Genomic DNA, 16,794 nt, shown 5'->3' with positions numbered 1-16,794 from the left:
ATCGTCACATAAACATAAACAAAGCTGGCTGGAACACCAATGATTTTAGATTTTTAATCTTGAAATGTGTCTTTATTATTAAATTATTATCAAAGCAAGCTTTGTCTCAGCAAGACAGGCTGAACAATGAAGCTTAACTAACTAACAATTAAGTTGAGTTTCCAGTCAGCTATATGGAATGGACATTAGTTATGTATTATAAGGTTTGCCTTTTGACTATATCTGTCTAAATAAATAATATATATATTTAATATTGTCTTTACTTTCAGTAAAGTTGGAAACTAAGCTCATCTATATACCCAAATAAAACACTGACCTTTAAAGGTTTGTAGCTCTATCTCTGCAACATAAGACAATATAGCTTTCCCCAGACTGATATATTATAAGCTTCAACCTGCTATCAAGTACTGGTAATATAAATTTTAAGAGATACACAAATATGCTACGCAGGGAAAAACACAACATAAAAACAATATTTACAGCACGGAAACATAGTTCTGATCATACCATCAACAATATAATATATACATATAACATATATATAACGTATATATAACATATTCATATTTTGGCTAATTGTGGAGACGTTTCCCCGCCCATCGCGCTACGCATTTCCTGACGTAATTTTGCCGGGAACATACGTATTTTTTATGTACAAGGTATTGACAACTCGCGTACAACTTCCTTGTCTTTATAGCCGAACTTCCGCCCTTTCCGTGTCGTCATTGTCCAATCCTTTAATACCGGGCCAAGTAGCAAAAGGGAAACTTTCCGCGCTTTCGTCGGTGAAAGTTCACAAATTGAAGAAGAGTGGCGGGAGTTGTTGTCAACGGGGCGCTGTTGTCAAGACGCACAGTTGCTAGGTATTTATTACTCCATCAAAAAATGCAACAGATATTGATAGTTGTCTTTTGGCAGAATACACAGAGAGATCAGTCCTAAAGTCTTGGCGCGAGACAGTTGTGTGTTTACACTCGCGCTTGCTAGCATGCTGCTTGATCTCGGTACAACAGAAAGAGGCTGTGATCGAAAGCTGATGAAAAGAAAACGAAATATATCGCTGGAATACTGATTTGCAAATATATTATGGCCTTTAGGGAAGGTGAATGTGAAAGTAATGTGGAATTAACACATGGACAAGTTGTCAACATTACGTTAGCCGTGAATGCAATCAACCTACAACGCACTGTGGATCTCGGGAAGACAAAACGTGACGTTACCAAACTAACGTTCATTACAGTGTGTAACGTTAGCTGGGTTGTGACGCTAACTACTGTAGCACAACGCTGTGTTAGCGTTACGTTAGCAGGGTTACAGCAGCACCCATACTTCGTAACGCTAGTTACAATCCTAACCGGCTACTTTATGTGCAGTATGCAAGAGTATGAGCTTTTATTACCGCGCAAGCGTGTTTCTAATGTACGCAGTAAGACGCATTTTCCCTTTCTACTGAACTTTGTCTGTGCCAGATTTTCCTCTCTGATGCTGTTGTGATGTACTTTAACTTTGAAAACCTCATCTGTGCAACATTATCACTAACAGCGCTGCTACTTGCTTCCTTGCTTCATCTGTTATTCACAGTAAGCCAACTATAGCCTACACAGTCTGTGTATTATTTATATTACATGTTAAATGTAGGAATACACAACAGGGGAGACTTGTCTCTTTCCTCTCATGTCTAAACACTTGCATGTATAGGAATATCTTGGTCGTCAATCAAAATGTTTATTTGCAAGCGGTAATGAGTAAAGCACCAGGTATATGTTTATTTTTCCTCTTTCTTAATATAGGTATTTACTGAATGCTGTACTTTCTTAGAATTTTATCTCTAATCATCTTCTCTAATTTCCTTGAATGTTTCTTCCAGGCATGGACTATAAAAGACGCAATGGTGGTCCCCTTATGGGTGGTGCATCCCAGTCCAAACGGGGAAAAACAGCGGGTGAATGGGAGGACAGTCCATCACAGTTTGAAGAGGAATTGTCCATGTTTGATGAAGCTGAGACAGAGGCAGAGGAGAGGGAGGGGCAGGCAGGCCATGATGTCATTCCTGTAGGTGAGTATTACACAGAAGAGTACACAGCCATAAATTGGAGGCTGAATGATGGACAAAAGCACTAGAACCCTTCCAGAAAATGTAGAGCCCTAAATCGGTTAGCCAGTCATGCCTAAAATCCGAAATAATTAATGGTTGGCTTTGGAGTGTGAGTTATGTATGAGCAAGCAATGCTGTTAATAATTGTAACCATGAAACTAGGAAAGTGCCCGTATTGTGTTGGTCTAATTTCTGAGTTTATTATCTTGCTTCTGTCAGGGGCACTTTTCTCAGCAGACCTTAATCCCCGCTGGCGGCGGCCCCATGCTCCTACACTGGACCCATCATCTGATACTTTGGTGTTTCAGCAAATTGATCTCGACTATTATTTAGGTAATTCTCCAGGAATACTTTTGTGGAAGCCAGAACCAAGACAATGCTCAAGTGACATTTGTGGAGGAGTGTAGATTGTATCAACGCTTCTTTCCACTTTTGTGTTGTACAGGATCAGCAGTTGCTGGCATGCCTGGCCAGGTGCAGGGGAAAGTCCCAATCATTCGGATGTTTGGGGTGACTGACAGTGGCAATAGTGTCTGCTGCCACATCCACGGTTTCGCACCTTATTTCTATGTTCCAGCACCAAATGGTGGGTACAATGTAAATCAGAATGTGAACAATTTTTATGTATGTGAAGTTACATGATTGTGCAGATTAATAGCTTAATTAGTTACTAATTAATTTTTTTGTCATTATGTCTCAGTCCTGTTTTCTGAGTTGTCACTTTCTCAATTGATTTAAGATTTTAGCAGAAAAAAACCTCTAACTTTCATAAAATCATAAAGTTAACTCTTGTTTATCTTGTTAAGGGTTCACGTCTGACTACCTGGGTGAGTTCAAAAGAGAGCTGAACTCTGCTGTCCTAAAGGACATGCGCTCCAATAAAGACAACATCTCCACCACAGTTTTGGCTGTGGACATCACCCGCAAAGAGAGTGAGTAGAATTGATGTACAAATGCTCATAGGAATTAGTTGTTAAAGAGGTTTTACATTAAGTGTGTTATAAAGTTCTCAAACATTGACAAATAATATCTTCGATTAACGGAGAAACTTGATCAAAGTTACAAAAGATATTAACCCTCTATTTTTTTTTTCCAGGCATGTATGGTTACCATGGGAAATGCATTTTGGATTTCTTGCGGATAACTATGGCCATGCCTCGTCTTGTTGCCCCTGCAAAGAGACTGCTGGAGCAGGGCTTTAAGTTTGGACCCTTTCCCTCCCACAATTTCCAGTCTTACGAGGCCAATATCGACTTTGAAATCAGGTGTGTGTGTGTGCAAGGCATAATAAAATAAATATTTTTTTTGCTCTGTTGGAAAATGGGAGATCTTAAGTTGGCTTGGCAATACACACTTGACATACTCTAGGACAATGTAAGACAAATTCTTGTAGATTGAGTACACTGATATGTTTGTCAGGTTCAGCAAGCTGTTTGCATTTCTAGTCCCCGGTTTTCACATTTTGCACAAACGCTGTTAAAATCTCTAATTATAGTGAGTGCAAACCTGCTTGTTAATTTTTTCAAACGTCTTTCTCAAAAATTATCTGGTGAGTAAATATGATTCTGACGTTATGCTTAACGAGCATCTCTGTTTTCAGGTTTATGGTGGACAGTGATGTGGTGGGCTGCTGCTGGATTGAACTTCCCAAAGGCAAGTACAGAGTGCGTGAAGAGAAGAGCATGGAGGACACAAATTCTCAGTACCCAGGAAAGGTAGGTCTAGTTCACACCGTGTTGCATAATATATCTGTCCTGTCGGTACTGTAGATCAAATTCAAAACAATTTTATTTTGTTAGCCTTTTAATTACACTATTTATGAACTTTCACATGTATTTGCCCTTCAGGAGTCCCTGTGTCAGTATGAGGTGGATGTGGGATGGACAGATTTGATAAGTCACCCAGCAGAAGGAGACTGGCAGAGGATTGCACCACTCAGAGTCCTCAGCTTTGACATTGAGTGTGCTGGAAGAAAAGGTTGGTCTATTTTTGTCTATAACATTGTAACCATACACCAAACTACCATTATATTATTTGACCACATTAGCGAGGTCTGGCCACACATAATGAAGAGCAGATACGGAGTTTTAATCTGGTGCTGTTCTCTCCAGGAATATTCCCAGAAGCAGACAAAGATCCCGTGATTCAAATTGCATCGATGGTGCAGCGTCAGGGCGAGACAGAGCCATTCATTCGCACAGTTTTCACCCTTCAGTCCTGCGCCAGCATTGTGGGCTCTCAGATACTGTGCTTCACACAGGAGAGACAGCTGCTGGAGGTAAACTCACTGAAGCACTAAAAAACATAACATTTATTTTTCGGCTCCCTTTCATGTTTCAAATTTTGATTGCATGTCTTTATGAGCAGAGCTGGGCAGTGTTTCTGAGGACAGTGGACCCAGACATCATCACTGGATACAACATTCAAAACTTTGACTTTCCCTATTTGCTCAACAGGGCAGCTGCTTTAAAGGTTAGATCAAGCCACATACATTTATTACTTTCATTCACTGCCAAAGGCTAAAAAGTTTCATATCTGTACAGATACAGCTTGCCTTTTTTATTTTTGGACCAAGACATTCCTGTTTTCAATTCTTATTAATCCTGCACATTCTCTTGCCTTTAGGTGAATTTGTTTCCCTACTTGGGCCGAGTGCGAGGTATCAAGTCAGTCTTGCGAGATCTGAACTTCCAGAGCAAGCAGATGGGCCGTCGCGAGAACAAGACCATTAACATGGATGGACGGGTTCAGTTTGATTTACTACAGGTCAGCACTTACGATGTTAAACTGTAATGTTACTGTACAGTTAGTAGGTAGTGCATTGCTCAGATATGAATGTATCAATATAATTTATCTGGTGTGTTTGTATTGTAGGTGCTACTGCGGGACTATAAGCTGCGCTCATACACACTAAATGCTGTTAGTTTCCACTTCCTGCAAGAACAGAAGGAGGATGTCCAGCACTCCATTATCACTGATCTGCAGGTAGCCTTTTTGGATCTGGAAGGAGGCTGGTTGTCTTTAAGAGCTCTGCTTGTTTGGACTGCCCTCAAAATGTACATTGTGGTTGTCTTTACTTTTTTTCCCCTCCATTTCAGAATGGCAACGAACAAACACGACGGCGTTTGGCAGTCTACTGTCTGAAGGACGCCTATCTCCCACTTCGTTTGCTGCAAAAACTGATGTGTGTAATTAACTACATGGAGATGGCCAGAGTTACAGGCGTGCCTCTCACATACCTGCTCTCAAGAGGACAGCAGATCAAAGTTGTCTCTCAGCTGCTGCGACAGGTAACGACACCAGAAATCTGCAAAATCGGAGAAAAACCTGCATGCATGCGGATTTAAAGCTGAAAACTCATGTCCGTGCATGTTTAGGCCATGAAACAGGACTTGGTCATGCCAGTTGTGAAGACGGAAGGAGGGGAAGACTATACAGGAGCGACCGTCATTGAGCCAGAGAAAGGGTGCGTATCTCTGGTGCTTTAGGCTGTTATCACATAGGGGTAATCTCGCCATGTCTCATCACCCCCTTCCTCTCTGCACAGGTATTACAGTCTTCCGATTGCCACGCTGGATTTCTCCTCCTTGTATCCATCCATTATGATGGCTCACAATCTGTGCTACACCACCCTGCTGCAGAAGGGCTCAGCAGAGAAACTGAGGTGACGATCTATTTTATAATCTTACCCACTAAATCAACTTCAACTAGCTTAATTTATTGATCCTTCCTCAATTAATTGTCTTAGTGACGAGTTAAGCACTAAAACACATGTTTAGCAATAATGTGGTTAACTACTGTAACAGTTTAAGTGGTTGTGTGTCTTCAGCCTGTCACCAGAGGACTTCATCAAGACTCCAACTGGTGATCAGTTTGTGAAATCCTCAGTGAGGAAAGGACTTCTACCCGAGATCCTGGAGAACCTGCTGTCTGCCAGAAAGAGGTTGGAATTGTCCAAAAACAAAACCCACTGTTGAGCTTTAACTAATGTAGAAGGAGTTTCTTTTTATGACCTTATTAGCTTTTCCATTTCTCCTCAGGGCGAAATCAGAGCTGAAAAAAGAAACTGACCCTTTCAAGAAACAGGTGCTCGATGGTCGTCAGCTGGCCCTTAAAATTAGTGCAAACTCAGTCTATGGCTTCACGGGGGCTCAGGTCGGCAAGCTGCCTTGCCTAGAGATCTCACAGGTGAGAGCTCTTGATTGTGGGTGACACCTTTTGAAGTAATAATCTTGTTAAGACCTGATACATTACATAATGTTGTAAGCTAATGAAATGTTTACACACTGATTGTTCTGAACAATCGTCGGCTGTGTTGTGGCATTGTGTTTGTCATAATGGGCACTGTCAGTGTTATCAAATTCAGCCAGTGCATCAAAATTAAAAAAGGGAAAATCTGAACAAATCCTGGACACAACCAAAGGGGGATTTAGATTCTATATGATTATATTGTTGCTGAGTAAAAGCATTTTGAAATGTGTGCACTTCTGGCCTTACACCACAGTTGTTCATTCATCCTAAATGAAGTTGTCCCCATTTGACTTGTTTCCACACTTCCCACTGCTCTGCACAAACCTGCATAAACAGCAGAGATGTAGAGCAAAGATTGGTGTTGAAAAAGAAACCACAGACCAGGTGGAAAGAGAAATGAAAAGCAAGAACTATTGTAAATGTAAGAGCTGCACAAGGTTGTGTCTCTTGTAGTTTTGTGTAGATTGACTGTCAAACTTACACAAGAAATATTTGGTAGTAACCTCAATGTTTTCTCATGTCTCACAAAGAGTGTCACTGGTTTTGGAAGGCAGATGATTGAGCAAACCAAGCAGCTGGTGGAGTCCAGGTACACCATTTCTGGTGGTTACCAAGCTGATGCCAAGGTAAAGAATCCAAATGACAGCCCTCCACCCATTCTGAACCCGCCTTTTTTTTTTCTTGTTCATCTATCAAGTAACAGTTTACATCAAATTTGTTGTTCTTTGTCATTTAGATTCTAAAATTTCTGTATTTCAGGTAATTTATGGCGACACAGACTCCGTCATGGTTAAGCTCGGAGTTGCAACGGTACAAGAGGCCATGAAAATTGGGAAGGAGGCAGCAGAATGGGTGTCATCCCATTTCACACCACCTATCAAACTGGAGTTTGAGAAGGTATAATTGCAGTCCAATTTGTTTTATTAGCATAATTGTCCCTGTAGTTGCAATCACAAGGGGGAACAAGCCAGTGTCCTTTTGTGTCAGCTCCCCCATCTGGATATATGCAGAGTTGTCATCGGACATAAAACACATGCCAAATTAAACATACAAATCATGAGTTCCACAAATCTGACTCCGACACCGGATCAGTCGGGGCCCAGGTTAACAATGGCCTGTTGACCTATTTGGAAATTGGGCTATTTGTGTGGAATGTTCTAGAGGTGGAAAGAGTATCTAACAGGTTGAGGAGACTGAAGCTGGAAATTAAAGGCGTGATGTTCAATGTTGTTAGTGGTTATGCCCCACAGGTAGGATGTGCTGACAGATGAGGTTAGACAGGAATCTCCATGGACTATGATGTTTGCAGATGACATTGTGATTTGTAGTGAGACAGGGACCAGGTGGAGGAAAATCTAGAGAGGTGGAGGTCTGCTCTGGAAAACAGAGGAATGAAGCTTAGCCGCAGTAAGACAGAATGACACATGTGTGTCAATGAGAGGGACCCAGGTGGAACAGTGAGGTTACAGGGGGCAGAGGTGATGAAGGTGCAGGACTTTAAGTACTTAGGGTCAACGGTTCAGAGCAACGGAGATGTGAAGAGGCGAGTGCAGGCAGGTTGGAACAGGTGGAGAAAAGTGTCAGGTGTGTTGACAAAAGAGTATCAGCGAGAATGAAAGGAAAGGTGTTCAAGACGGTGGTGAGACCAGAGATGTTGTTCGGCTTAGAGACAGTGGCACTGAAGAAAAGACAGGAGGCAGAACTGAAGGCAGCAGAGCTTAAGATGTTGAGGTTCTCTTTGGGAGTGTAGAGGATGGACAGCATCAGGAATGAGGACATCAGAGGGACAGTTCATGTTAGATGTTTTGGAGATAAAGTCAGAGAGGCCAGATTGAGGTGGTTTGTACATGTTCAGAGGAGAAACTGTGAATTGGTAGAATTCAAAGTTTTTCAATTCTGCATCGGTAGAAGGATGCTGAGGTTGGAGCTGCCAGGCAGGAGGTCTAGAGGAAGCCCAAAGAGGAGATTTATGGATGTAGTGAAGGGGGACATGAAATTATTGGGTGTGAGAGAGAGGATGCAGAGGACAGGGTTGGATGGAGGCACATGATTCGCTGTGGGGACCCATGAAACAGCCCAAAGGAAAAGAAGAAGTCCCTGTAGATGCAATTTATTTATTTTTCTGTTAATGAGCATCTTTAGTCGGTGTTGATTTTCCCTATCACAGGAACTACACACAAATATGATCAGGATTTATGTCTCATCTGATGGGTTAAAGATATAACCAAAATATACACTCATAATAACAATAATAACTACATTGGCTTTCTGCTGAAATGATCACTTGAGCACCTGGTCAGTCAATCAGCTGAAAATAATTCAGTCACATTTTAGTTTTAAGCAAGACAGCTTAAAATTCACGTGCAGGTTTGAACAAACCCAAACAATGTTTTTATTTTCTTGTTTTGTTACTTTTCACTGATACAGATCAACCTAATATCTTTGCTTTTTCGTTGGTTGGAATAAACAAGATATTTTTATGTCCTGAATCTGTCTCTAACACAGGTGTATTACCCGTACTTGCTGATCAACAAGAAGCGCTATGCAGGCCTGTATTTCTCCTCCAGCGCAGACACACATGAGAAGATGGACTGTAAAGGCATAGAGACTGTCCGCAGGGACAACTGCCCTCTGGTGGCAAACCTTATCAACACCTGCCTACAGAAGATCCTCATAGACAGGTACACTCACATATGCCAAGTCTAAAATCACCCCTTCATAATTTCTTTTTTTCTAATTTCATGGGGACATATTTCACAGTAAATAATGTGACGTGTAATGTTTGCAGTTAGTTTGACCAGATTCATGGTTTCTGACAATGAGCTAAACTCAAGATCTCAATATATTACGCTGCTTTCTCTTATTGCGGAGTTAATACAGCTGTAAAACTAATCACAGCAGATGTTATGTGTCTCAAGGGATCCCCAGGGCGCTGTGGCTCATGCCAAAGAAGTGATCTCAGATCTGCTGTGCAATCGTATCGACATCAGCCAGCTTGTCATCACCAAGGAGCTGACACGCACAGCTCAGGAGTACGCTGGCAAACAGGCTCATGTGGAACTGGCAGAGAGGTCTGATCTACCACAGTGACCCGACAATGTGTCATTTAATTAAAATATGCCTCAAAGGAAAGATTTCAGGTAAACTAACTTAAATTTTGATGTGTTGTAGGATGAGAAAGAGGGATGCAGGTAGTGCTCCAAACCTGGGAGACAGAGTTCCGTACGTCATCATCAAAGCTGCAAAGGGAGCAGCAGCATACATGAAGTCTGAGGTCTGTAGCTGCTCTATGTAGTCATGCTTCTCTACATCCCTCTTTATTTATGCCACACATTTAATCCTGACTAGCGTGCTATTCATACACGTGTTGCTTCAGGACCCAATCTATGTGCTGGAGAACAACATTCCTATCGACACTCAATACTACCTGGAACAGCAGCTCTCCAAACCCCTGCTGAGAATATTTGAACCCATTCTTGGAGAGACCAAGGCCGAGAGCGTTCTGCTCAGTAAGTCGACTTAGGCATTTAGCTGACTCTCTACCCACAATTCAATAAAGAAAATACCAAATGTGTAATTTATTTTTCTACAAAAAGATCTTTATTTTTTTTTTTGGAACCCAAAGTTTTACACTGTATATTGCGTTAAGTAGTGCACGATAGGAATTTCCACATTTTTAGACATTAAAAAAAGTATCAATTAAGTAATTGTTATTTCAGTTTATATCACTTACTTTACATTACTGTCTCGGGCTTTTAAGATTCTAACTGCTGATGATTTTGCTATATCTTTCAGAGGGAGACCACACACGCTGTAAGACTGTTTTGACCTCAAAGGTTGGGGGCCTCATGGCATTTGCTCAGAGGAGGAGCACCTGTATTGGCTGCAAAGCTGTGCTCAAGACAGACGGTGTGTGTTTGTGTGCTCAATATTTAAAGTTACAATTTTTTCTTTAAGTTAAAAGTTGTACTATAAGCCCTCTGAGTTTTAATGGATTTTAATTGGGGGGTGGGGGGGTTATTTTTAGTCAGTTTTTAGACTATATGGACTTCTGCCTATTTCATTTTGATCCAAGGGTTATTCAGCATGTGTAACATCTAACATGTATCACTGCAGCGGCTGTGTGTGATTTCTGCAAGAAGAAGGAGTCCGAGCTGTACCAGAAGGAGGTAGGCAAGATGCCATATATAGATATTTTTTTCTTTGAATTGCCTCTACTCGTAGATAGTCTGGGTTATATTACTCATCTTTAGTTTTATGTTGAAAAAAACAATTTAATTAGAAAACAATCTGTTAAGTACAGGGTTTCTCTGTATAGTGTTACACAGAAATATCACACCAAAATATTTATCTTATCTTTTGTTTGGCTGCTTAAATTAGTTTATTGTGCCAGTAAATGCAAACAATGCTAATTCTTTATAAGGGTGGAAGGAGTAGTCGGGGAGAAATATTTGAAAGTGCTTTTGTTTTTAAGTCATGCCTGATGGGTTTGTAATTGCAGATCTTTCACCTGAATGCCCTGGAGGAGCGCTTCTCTCGTCTATGGACGCAGTGTCAGCGGTGTCAGGGTTCCCTCCACGAGGACGTGCTCTGCACTAGGTACATGGACAGTGTGCGAGCCCATATTAACCTGTACAGCCAGTTTATTTACTGCAGAGTTACGCTAACACTTTCTCTTCTCATTCGTCCGCAGCCGAGATTGTCCTATTTTCTACATGAGGAAGAAGGTTCAGAAAGATTTGGATGACCAGACCAAGCTGGTGTCTCGTTTTGGATGGTGAAAAAGGAGGCAAACATACCTCACATCCCCCTTGTGCCTTGTTTCACCTTGGACTCTTGCTGTTTCTTTTTGTTGTTGAATCACACTTTCTAGATTTTCTAATGTGAATAAAATGACTTAAGGTATCGTCTTTTTTGTAAAATAAAATTCTAAAAAGAGTTTCTTTTTATCTTGACTGTTACTTAACTATAAGTGACTAAATTTACAAACAGGATACTGAACTGCATCACTGCCCACACGCGACGGTAAATGCGTCCTGTGTTTGTGAAGAGGTTTACAGTGTACGACGTTTGAACCTGTCTGCTCTGCTTACGTAGCATAGCGCAAATATTTTTACAGAACTGAAAAGAGGAACCTTTTTTCCTCCGTAGCGTTGTCAGTATAACCAAATAAACCACATCCCTTCTTCTCCAGTGATTTGCTACTAGGACAATGGCAAACTCATCTTGAACTTGTATGTAGCACTTCCTCCTTGTTGAAAGAAAGTTTCGTCAACTAGGAGATGGTGTAAAGGTGTCACACCCACTACCGAGTTTGTGTTTGAACATTCATTTTGTTCATCTCCTCATAGCAGTAAACATCTTCCTTGGATAATTAAACAGACAAGATGGAAAAGCTAAACACATTTACTTGTTCGTTACAGCAGAGTCCATTTAACAGATTTTCAACAGCTGTCAGTGAGGGACTTGCGTCAAATGGTATAAATTGTTCATGTTGCCTGTTAGGTTTAACCCACAGAAGTATGAATCTATGAGTGGATTCACTTGTAGAGTACAACACAACTGAAGTTACTTTTACATAATTTCAGTAACTGCAACCGGCAGTTTAATGCTACAAAAATAGAAATGTATTACATTACAATCCATTTCACTTGGGATGACTGATTATGAAAGACTAATGCTATTTAAAAAAAAAAAGAAAAAAAAAAAGTCCTAAGTATCATTACCCAGCCTCAAGTATTATCAGATATTGGGACTGTTGCTGCGACTTTTAACACTGGTACAGCACTGGTGCGGTTCGAATTTAGTACCACATGGGTATTGGCACATACTGCACACTCTGGTATCATGTACTGTACCACAAACAGCGCTTGGATGCAGGGACATTAAAACTGCAACCACCAAAAACACTTGGACTGATAAAAAACAAACAAACTAACTATGGAATATAGTGTGGCTGTGTGGAACAAACGCAGGGCTGACACGTCAAACAATAGGTTAATGATGGAAACAACCATCAGTTCTCAACCAGCCATTTGGCACAGCTCTCAGTATATCATTCCTCAGTTCCTGATAACACACCATATCCTGAGTGAACCATCTAATCCTAAATTCTACCATTAAAATACATCAGGAAATTAATAAAGTGCACCTGGGAGTATAGAACACAAATTTGAGACTTCTGTTACTGTGAGGATGGTACTTTACAACGGCATTTTCGTTGATATATGGTCATTGTGAGAAAAATAACTTATTTCTGTTGTGTATTAGGCTCCCTTAGGACACACCAACCTACCAAAAAAAAAAAAAAAAAAAGTAAGCACAAATTTTCAAAACTTTCGATAACCGTCAATCATTGGTCATTTAAGAAGCCAGATATTGAATAAGCCATCTTGCAAGAATTATGTTCCTTGGGCCTGAACAATGCATAGAGCCCTAAAATATTTTGGGACAGCTGATGTGCAGCACCCAAAATAGCAGAACAATTAAACTAAATTCAAAAAGTATTCACAGGTTCTTGTTAATTAAAAAAAAAAAAAAAAAAAGTCACATGCTCCAAACAAATACGGACCTTAAAAATAATTACAACTAAAAATATAATTAGTTGTTCAATCTTACAAATAATAAAAAGTGAGAATTAACAGTGTTAATGAACACTGTGGATTTGATGAATACATTGCAAATCTTGTGGCAACCACAGTAGAAATATATTTTGCCAAGCCTGCGTCCCTGTCCGAGGTGTGCTGGACATCTCCAAAGTGACCTAGGAGGTACAGCTTGTGATGGGGAGCATGAAACAAGTGCCATAAGGGATGCTGCAAGTGTGTGTGGTTTGCTATAGTATTATGCAACGTCTCTGAGTGTTTTTCTTGCTCTTCTTGTTGCTGCGGTTGGTCTCCTTGTATCTTCTAATCTCCCGTACCAGCGAATAAAAAGCTTCCTCCACACCCTGCAAGACAGAAGCTGAAAACTGCATACTTCTTGCACACAGAAAATTTATTTATTTTTTGGTAATTACATGTCTTGTTTCAGATACTGATGCACAGATCTTTAATCTTCTTAAACATGACTCACGCATGCACCTTTGCAAACTAAATCCAGTCTTTTCTACATACCTGTCTGGTTTTAGCCGAGGTCTCAACAAATGGTACTCCATAACTTCGTGCCAGCTCTTGCGCCTGACGCGTCTCCACTGTGCGGGTACTCAGGTCGCTCTTATTGCCCACCAGCACCATGGGAACACTGTCGCTGTCCTTCACCCTGTTGATCTGCTCTCTAAAAAGGGGGTAAACACAAGAATTGAAGACACTGTACATTTTGACTGGTGGGTTGCAACCACTAATCTGCATCACCTGCATCAGCTTTATGCCCCTGTGACCACAGTGAGCATCAGCTCACAACCATAGCACTCAAACTCTAACAATATGAAGCAGATGCCACAGAGACCCCAATGAGATTATAGCTACACTCTGATGTCTTCAGATGTGTGCTACAGATAATCAGTATAGAGGAAGTGGCCTTCGAAGTGCTAGACTGTCTGAACTTGCATGGTCCACTGCTGCACAGCTCTAGAACTGAGACAAATTAAACATACTGTTGAAAGACAATTATTCCTGCTTTGACAGTACTGATTGATCACCAACACAGCAATAATGTGTGTACAGCCAATAAATAAAAATTTACCTGTAGAGGTGAACGTCTTCAAAGGATTTTGTGTTGTTGATAGCAAACACACAGAGGAAGCCCTCTCCTGTCCTCATATACTGGTCTCTCATGGCACTGTACTCCTCCTGACCTGCAGTGTCCAGGATGTCCAAAAGACATGTCTCTCCGTCAATCACCACCTGTTTCCGGTAAGAGTCCTGTAACACAGCATCAATGGGATCATTCAAGCTGAACGAAAGTGTCTTAATTGGTCCGACAGCGTGACAGTTGATAGCATCCTCTCATTTCATGTGGTTTCAAACCTCGTTGTACAAATTATTCTGTAATGAACTTGGGGAAACCTGAATATTTATTAAACAAGAAACTACATGATTAACTAAATTACAACCTGACATATTTATCACTGTACAACAAGCAGATGTTGCCTTTAGGTCAAAGTGAGCAATAAAACAAAATAAACATCGGTGTTAATATGTGTGACTGAAACTATGCGACGTCGAAGGAAACTTACTGATGAGCAATTTGCTTTGCATTTTAAAAAGAGAATATTGAGTTAAAATCCATTTTTAGAGATTTCCTGACTATTTATACAGTTTGTTGTTTGCAGTGGTAACAAACTAGATGCTGGATTTGCTGCATTTATTTGAAAACCTTAGTTAGTTAGTTATATAGTTTAGTTTGTAGATATAAGATTTAAAATTTGATAAGTAAAAATATGATTCTTATAAAAATGAGACAACATTATACATTAAAATGCGAAACTTCAGCTCAACAACCTACAGCAATAAAATACCTCTTACAAGTTTATGCACCAGAAATATGAATCCTATTATGTATTACTATAATTACTCAGTGGTTATTCTGTTGCATAATAAATGCTTTCACATTTGAGTTGACATTTAGTTGTAAGGGAACAATTGTAGATAGTTTTTACTTTTTTTAGAACCGAAAGTGTCTAGTCCATATGGACTGATAAAACACACTGATGTGCAGTGGAAAGACCTTTCAGTCACCAACATGAGTTGTCCCATACTTTATTACACTGCAAACACTGCAAACACTGAACTTCCCCCCCCCCCCCCCAGGCTGTACAAATACACAGTAAAGTAAAAGACAATTGAAGGACCCACGTACTTATGTCAAGGGAGAGTAGATAGTAGGTCAATAGCCACTACTGTACCCGTTTGTAATGACACTGCAGTCATCCCTTAACGAGATTTAGGCTAATGGGACATACTTAGGACACGCTTGTCTTTGTTTCTTACATACTCAACTTTAGCTGATTGTTAGTGTCTTACCTCGATGGTTGGATCATACTCGTCAACAAAGTGGTTCTGGATGAGCTGGATGGTGAGAGCGCTCTTGCCCACACCGCCTGCCCCAACCACCACAAGTTTGTACTCGGTCATACCTGTAAAGGATTGGGCCACCAGCTAGTTATCAAACGCCGTGATTTCATACTTGATCGAGGTTAAACAGCGATGAGTTAACATGTAACTAAGGTGCACATGGACAAACCCAACAAGTTGATTACGCCTCTTCCCCTCCGCACTGACATGGCGAGGAGACTGACCCAGATTTAAGATTACTACCCGTTGACGTTACGTTAGTGGTATTTATGCTAACTTTAAGTAACTTAATCGGTATGAATGAGTGCCGCTGGCAAAAGTTGGAACTGTTTAAACGTACTTACCGTCGTGTGTGATTTCCTACAGTCCGTGAGTGATAGCTAGCTGGCTTTGCCGACGGATAATTGAGATTAGCTCGCTACATAACGTTAGCCTGAAACCATTTCCTTGTTCCGAACGCTTGTAGAAACACTTCCGAATCTGTCTCAAACGTGTATTCCTGGCGACTTTTAAGTGCCTAAATAGGAACTACAGACTTTCCAAACCACTGATAAAAATCTCACTTCATGTAAGGACTGAGTTAACAGCCTCAATCCGTTCGAGACTCTATTACGTCTCCATTGTGATTCATTGTGAGCGCTGCGTATTTCACGTTAATCCCCGCATCAAATAACCAATGAAACGACGGCAGGCACACAGACGTAGCGACGGCCCAATCACAGTAGAGTGTTAAAATTGTAACCCCGCCCACGTCTGGCAAATCGGTCCAATCAGAAAGCGGAGTAGCCCCTTTTGGGCGTGACCTCTCAGACGAGCTTCCTTCGCTCACAGATGGTTCTTCTCAAGCCTTCTTCGTTGGGTTGACAAACATCTGCAGTGATGAATACAATCATAAAGTTTAATGATTACTCATGTATTCTCCATTCCAATTAGAAACATTACAAATACTAGCAATTAATTCCAACATACAGTTCCGCAGTAAATATTATAGTTGTACATAGTTTTCCCAGCTTTATTTGTGTATTAGGCTGTTAGCAAACTATTTCTAACATAAATGTCCTCTGTTTCATTTAGGAAGTTTTCACCGGAAGTGCTGTATGATATTACGGGTTCAAAGCACAGCAGGATTACAGGAGACCTGCTTGTACCAATATGTAAAATGATGTGTGTGCACTGCCGTTCAGTGGTCGCATTTAGAAACTGTACCTCCTTTAAATTGATCATGAGTAACGTCATGACGCTATTATTTAGAAATTGTTCCTTTTTTTGGTGTAGTTTACTCTTCAAAGGTTGTTATACTAAACGAAAGCAGTTTACACATGACTTGGGCATATTTAAAATCATGTTTTTACATTCAAATAATCCGAATTAAATATTTGTGGAATCTAAAAGTTTAAATAAAATATAATAGATTATGTGTAACTTAAACTACTA

The 16,794-nt window shown here is 40.5% G+C and overlaps 2 protein-coding genes across 2 annotated transcripts; one reads left to right on the top strand and one right to left on the bottom strand.

The window, feature by feature from the left end:
• The first annotated feature begins 713 nt into the window (after positions 1-713).
• Positions 714-11,285, top strand: pold1 (polymerase (DNA directed), delta 1, catalytic subunit). The gene is made up of 27 exons (XM_067476738.1): positions 714-863; positions 1,868-2,056; positions 2,315-2,428; positions 2,541-2,681; positions 2,902-3,027; positions 3,192-3,360; positions 3,696-3,810; positions 3,943-4,072; positions 4,207-4,373; positions 4,463-4,567; positions 4,721-4,861; positions 4,970-5,080; positions 5,194-5,385; positions 5,473-5,561; positions 5,643-5,759; positions 5,925-6,038; positions 6,136-6,283; positions 6,877-6,972; positions 7,106-7,243; positions 8,852-9,027; positions 9,265-9,417; positions 9,518-9,620; positions 9,723-9,855; positions 10,142-10,255; positions 10,463-10,515; positions 10,848-10,945; positions 11,040-11,285. The coding sequence occupies exons 2-27, from the start codon at positions 1,870-1,872 to the stop codon at positions 11,125-11,127; spliced, it is 3,318 nt and encodes a 1,105-aa protein (XP_067332839.1). The 5' UTR covers positions 714-863; positions 1,868-1,869; the 3' UTR covers positions 11,128-11,285.
• Positions 11,286-11,736: 451 nt separating this feature from the next.
• Positions 11,737-16,035, bottom strand: zgc:55558 (GTPase KRas). The gene is made up of 5 exons (XM_067476744.1): positions 15,705-16,035; positions 15,310-15,422; positions 14,030-14,208; positions 13,462-13,621; positions 11,737-13,295 (listed from the first exon to the last, which is right to left on the bottom strand). The coding sequence occupies exons 2-5, from the start codon at positions 15,418-15,420 to the stop codon at positions 13,182-13,184; spliced, it is 564 nt and encodes a 187-aa protein (XP_067332845.1). The 5' UTR covers positions 15,421-15,422; positions 15,705-16,035; the 3' UTR covers positions 11,737-13,181.
• Between the last annotated feature and the right edge of the window lie 759 nt (positions 16,036-16,794).

The sequence above is a fragment of the Channa argus genome, chromosome 15 (assembly GCF_033026475.1).
Source record: "Channa argus isolate prfri chromosome 15, Channa argus male v1.0, whole genome shotgun sequence".
Classification (NCBI taxonomy): Eukaryota; Metazoa; Chordata; class Actinopteri; order Anabantiformes; family Channidae; genus Channa; species Channa argus.
The sequence above is the reverse complement of the archived record's forward strand: the minus strand, read 5'-3'. Positions and strand labels throughout refer to the sequence as shown.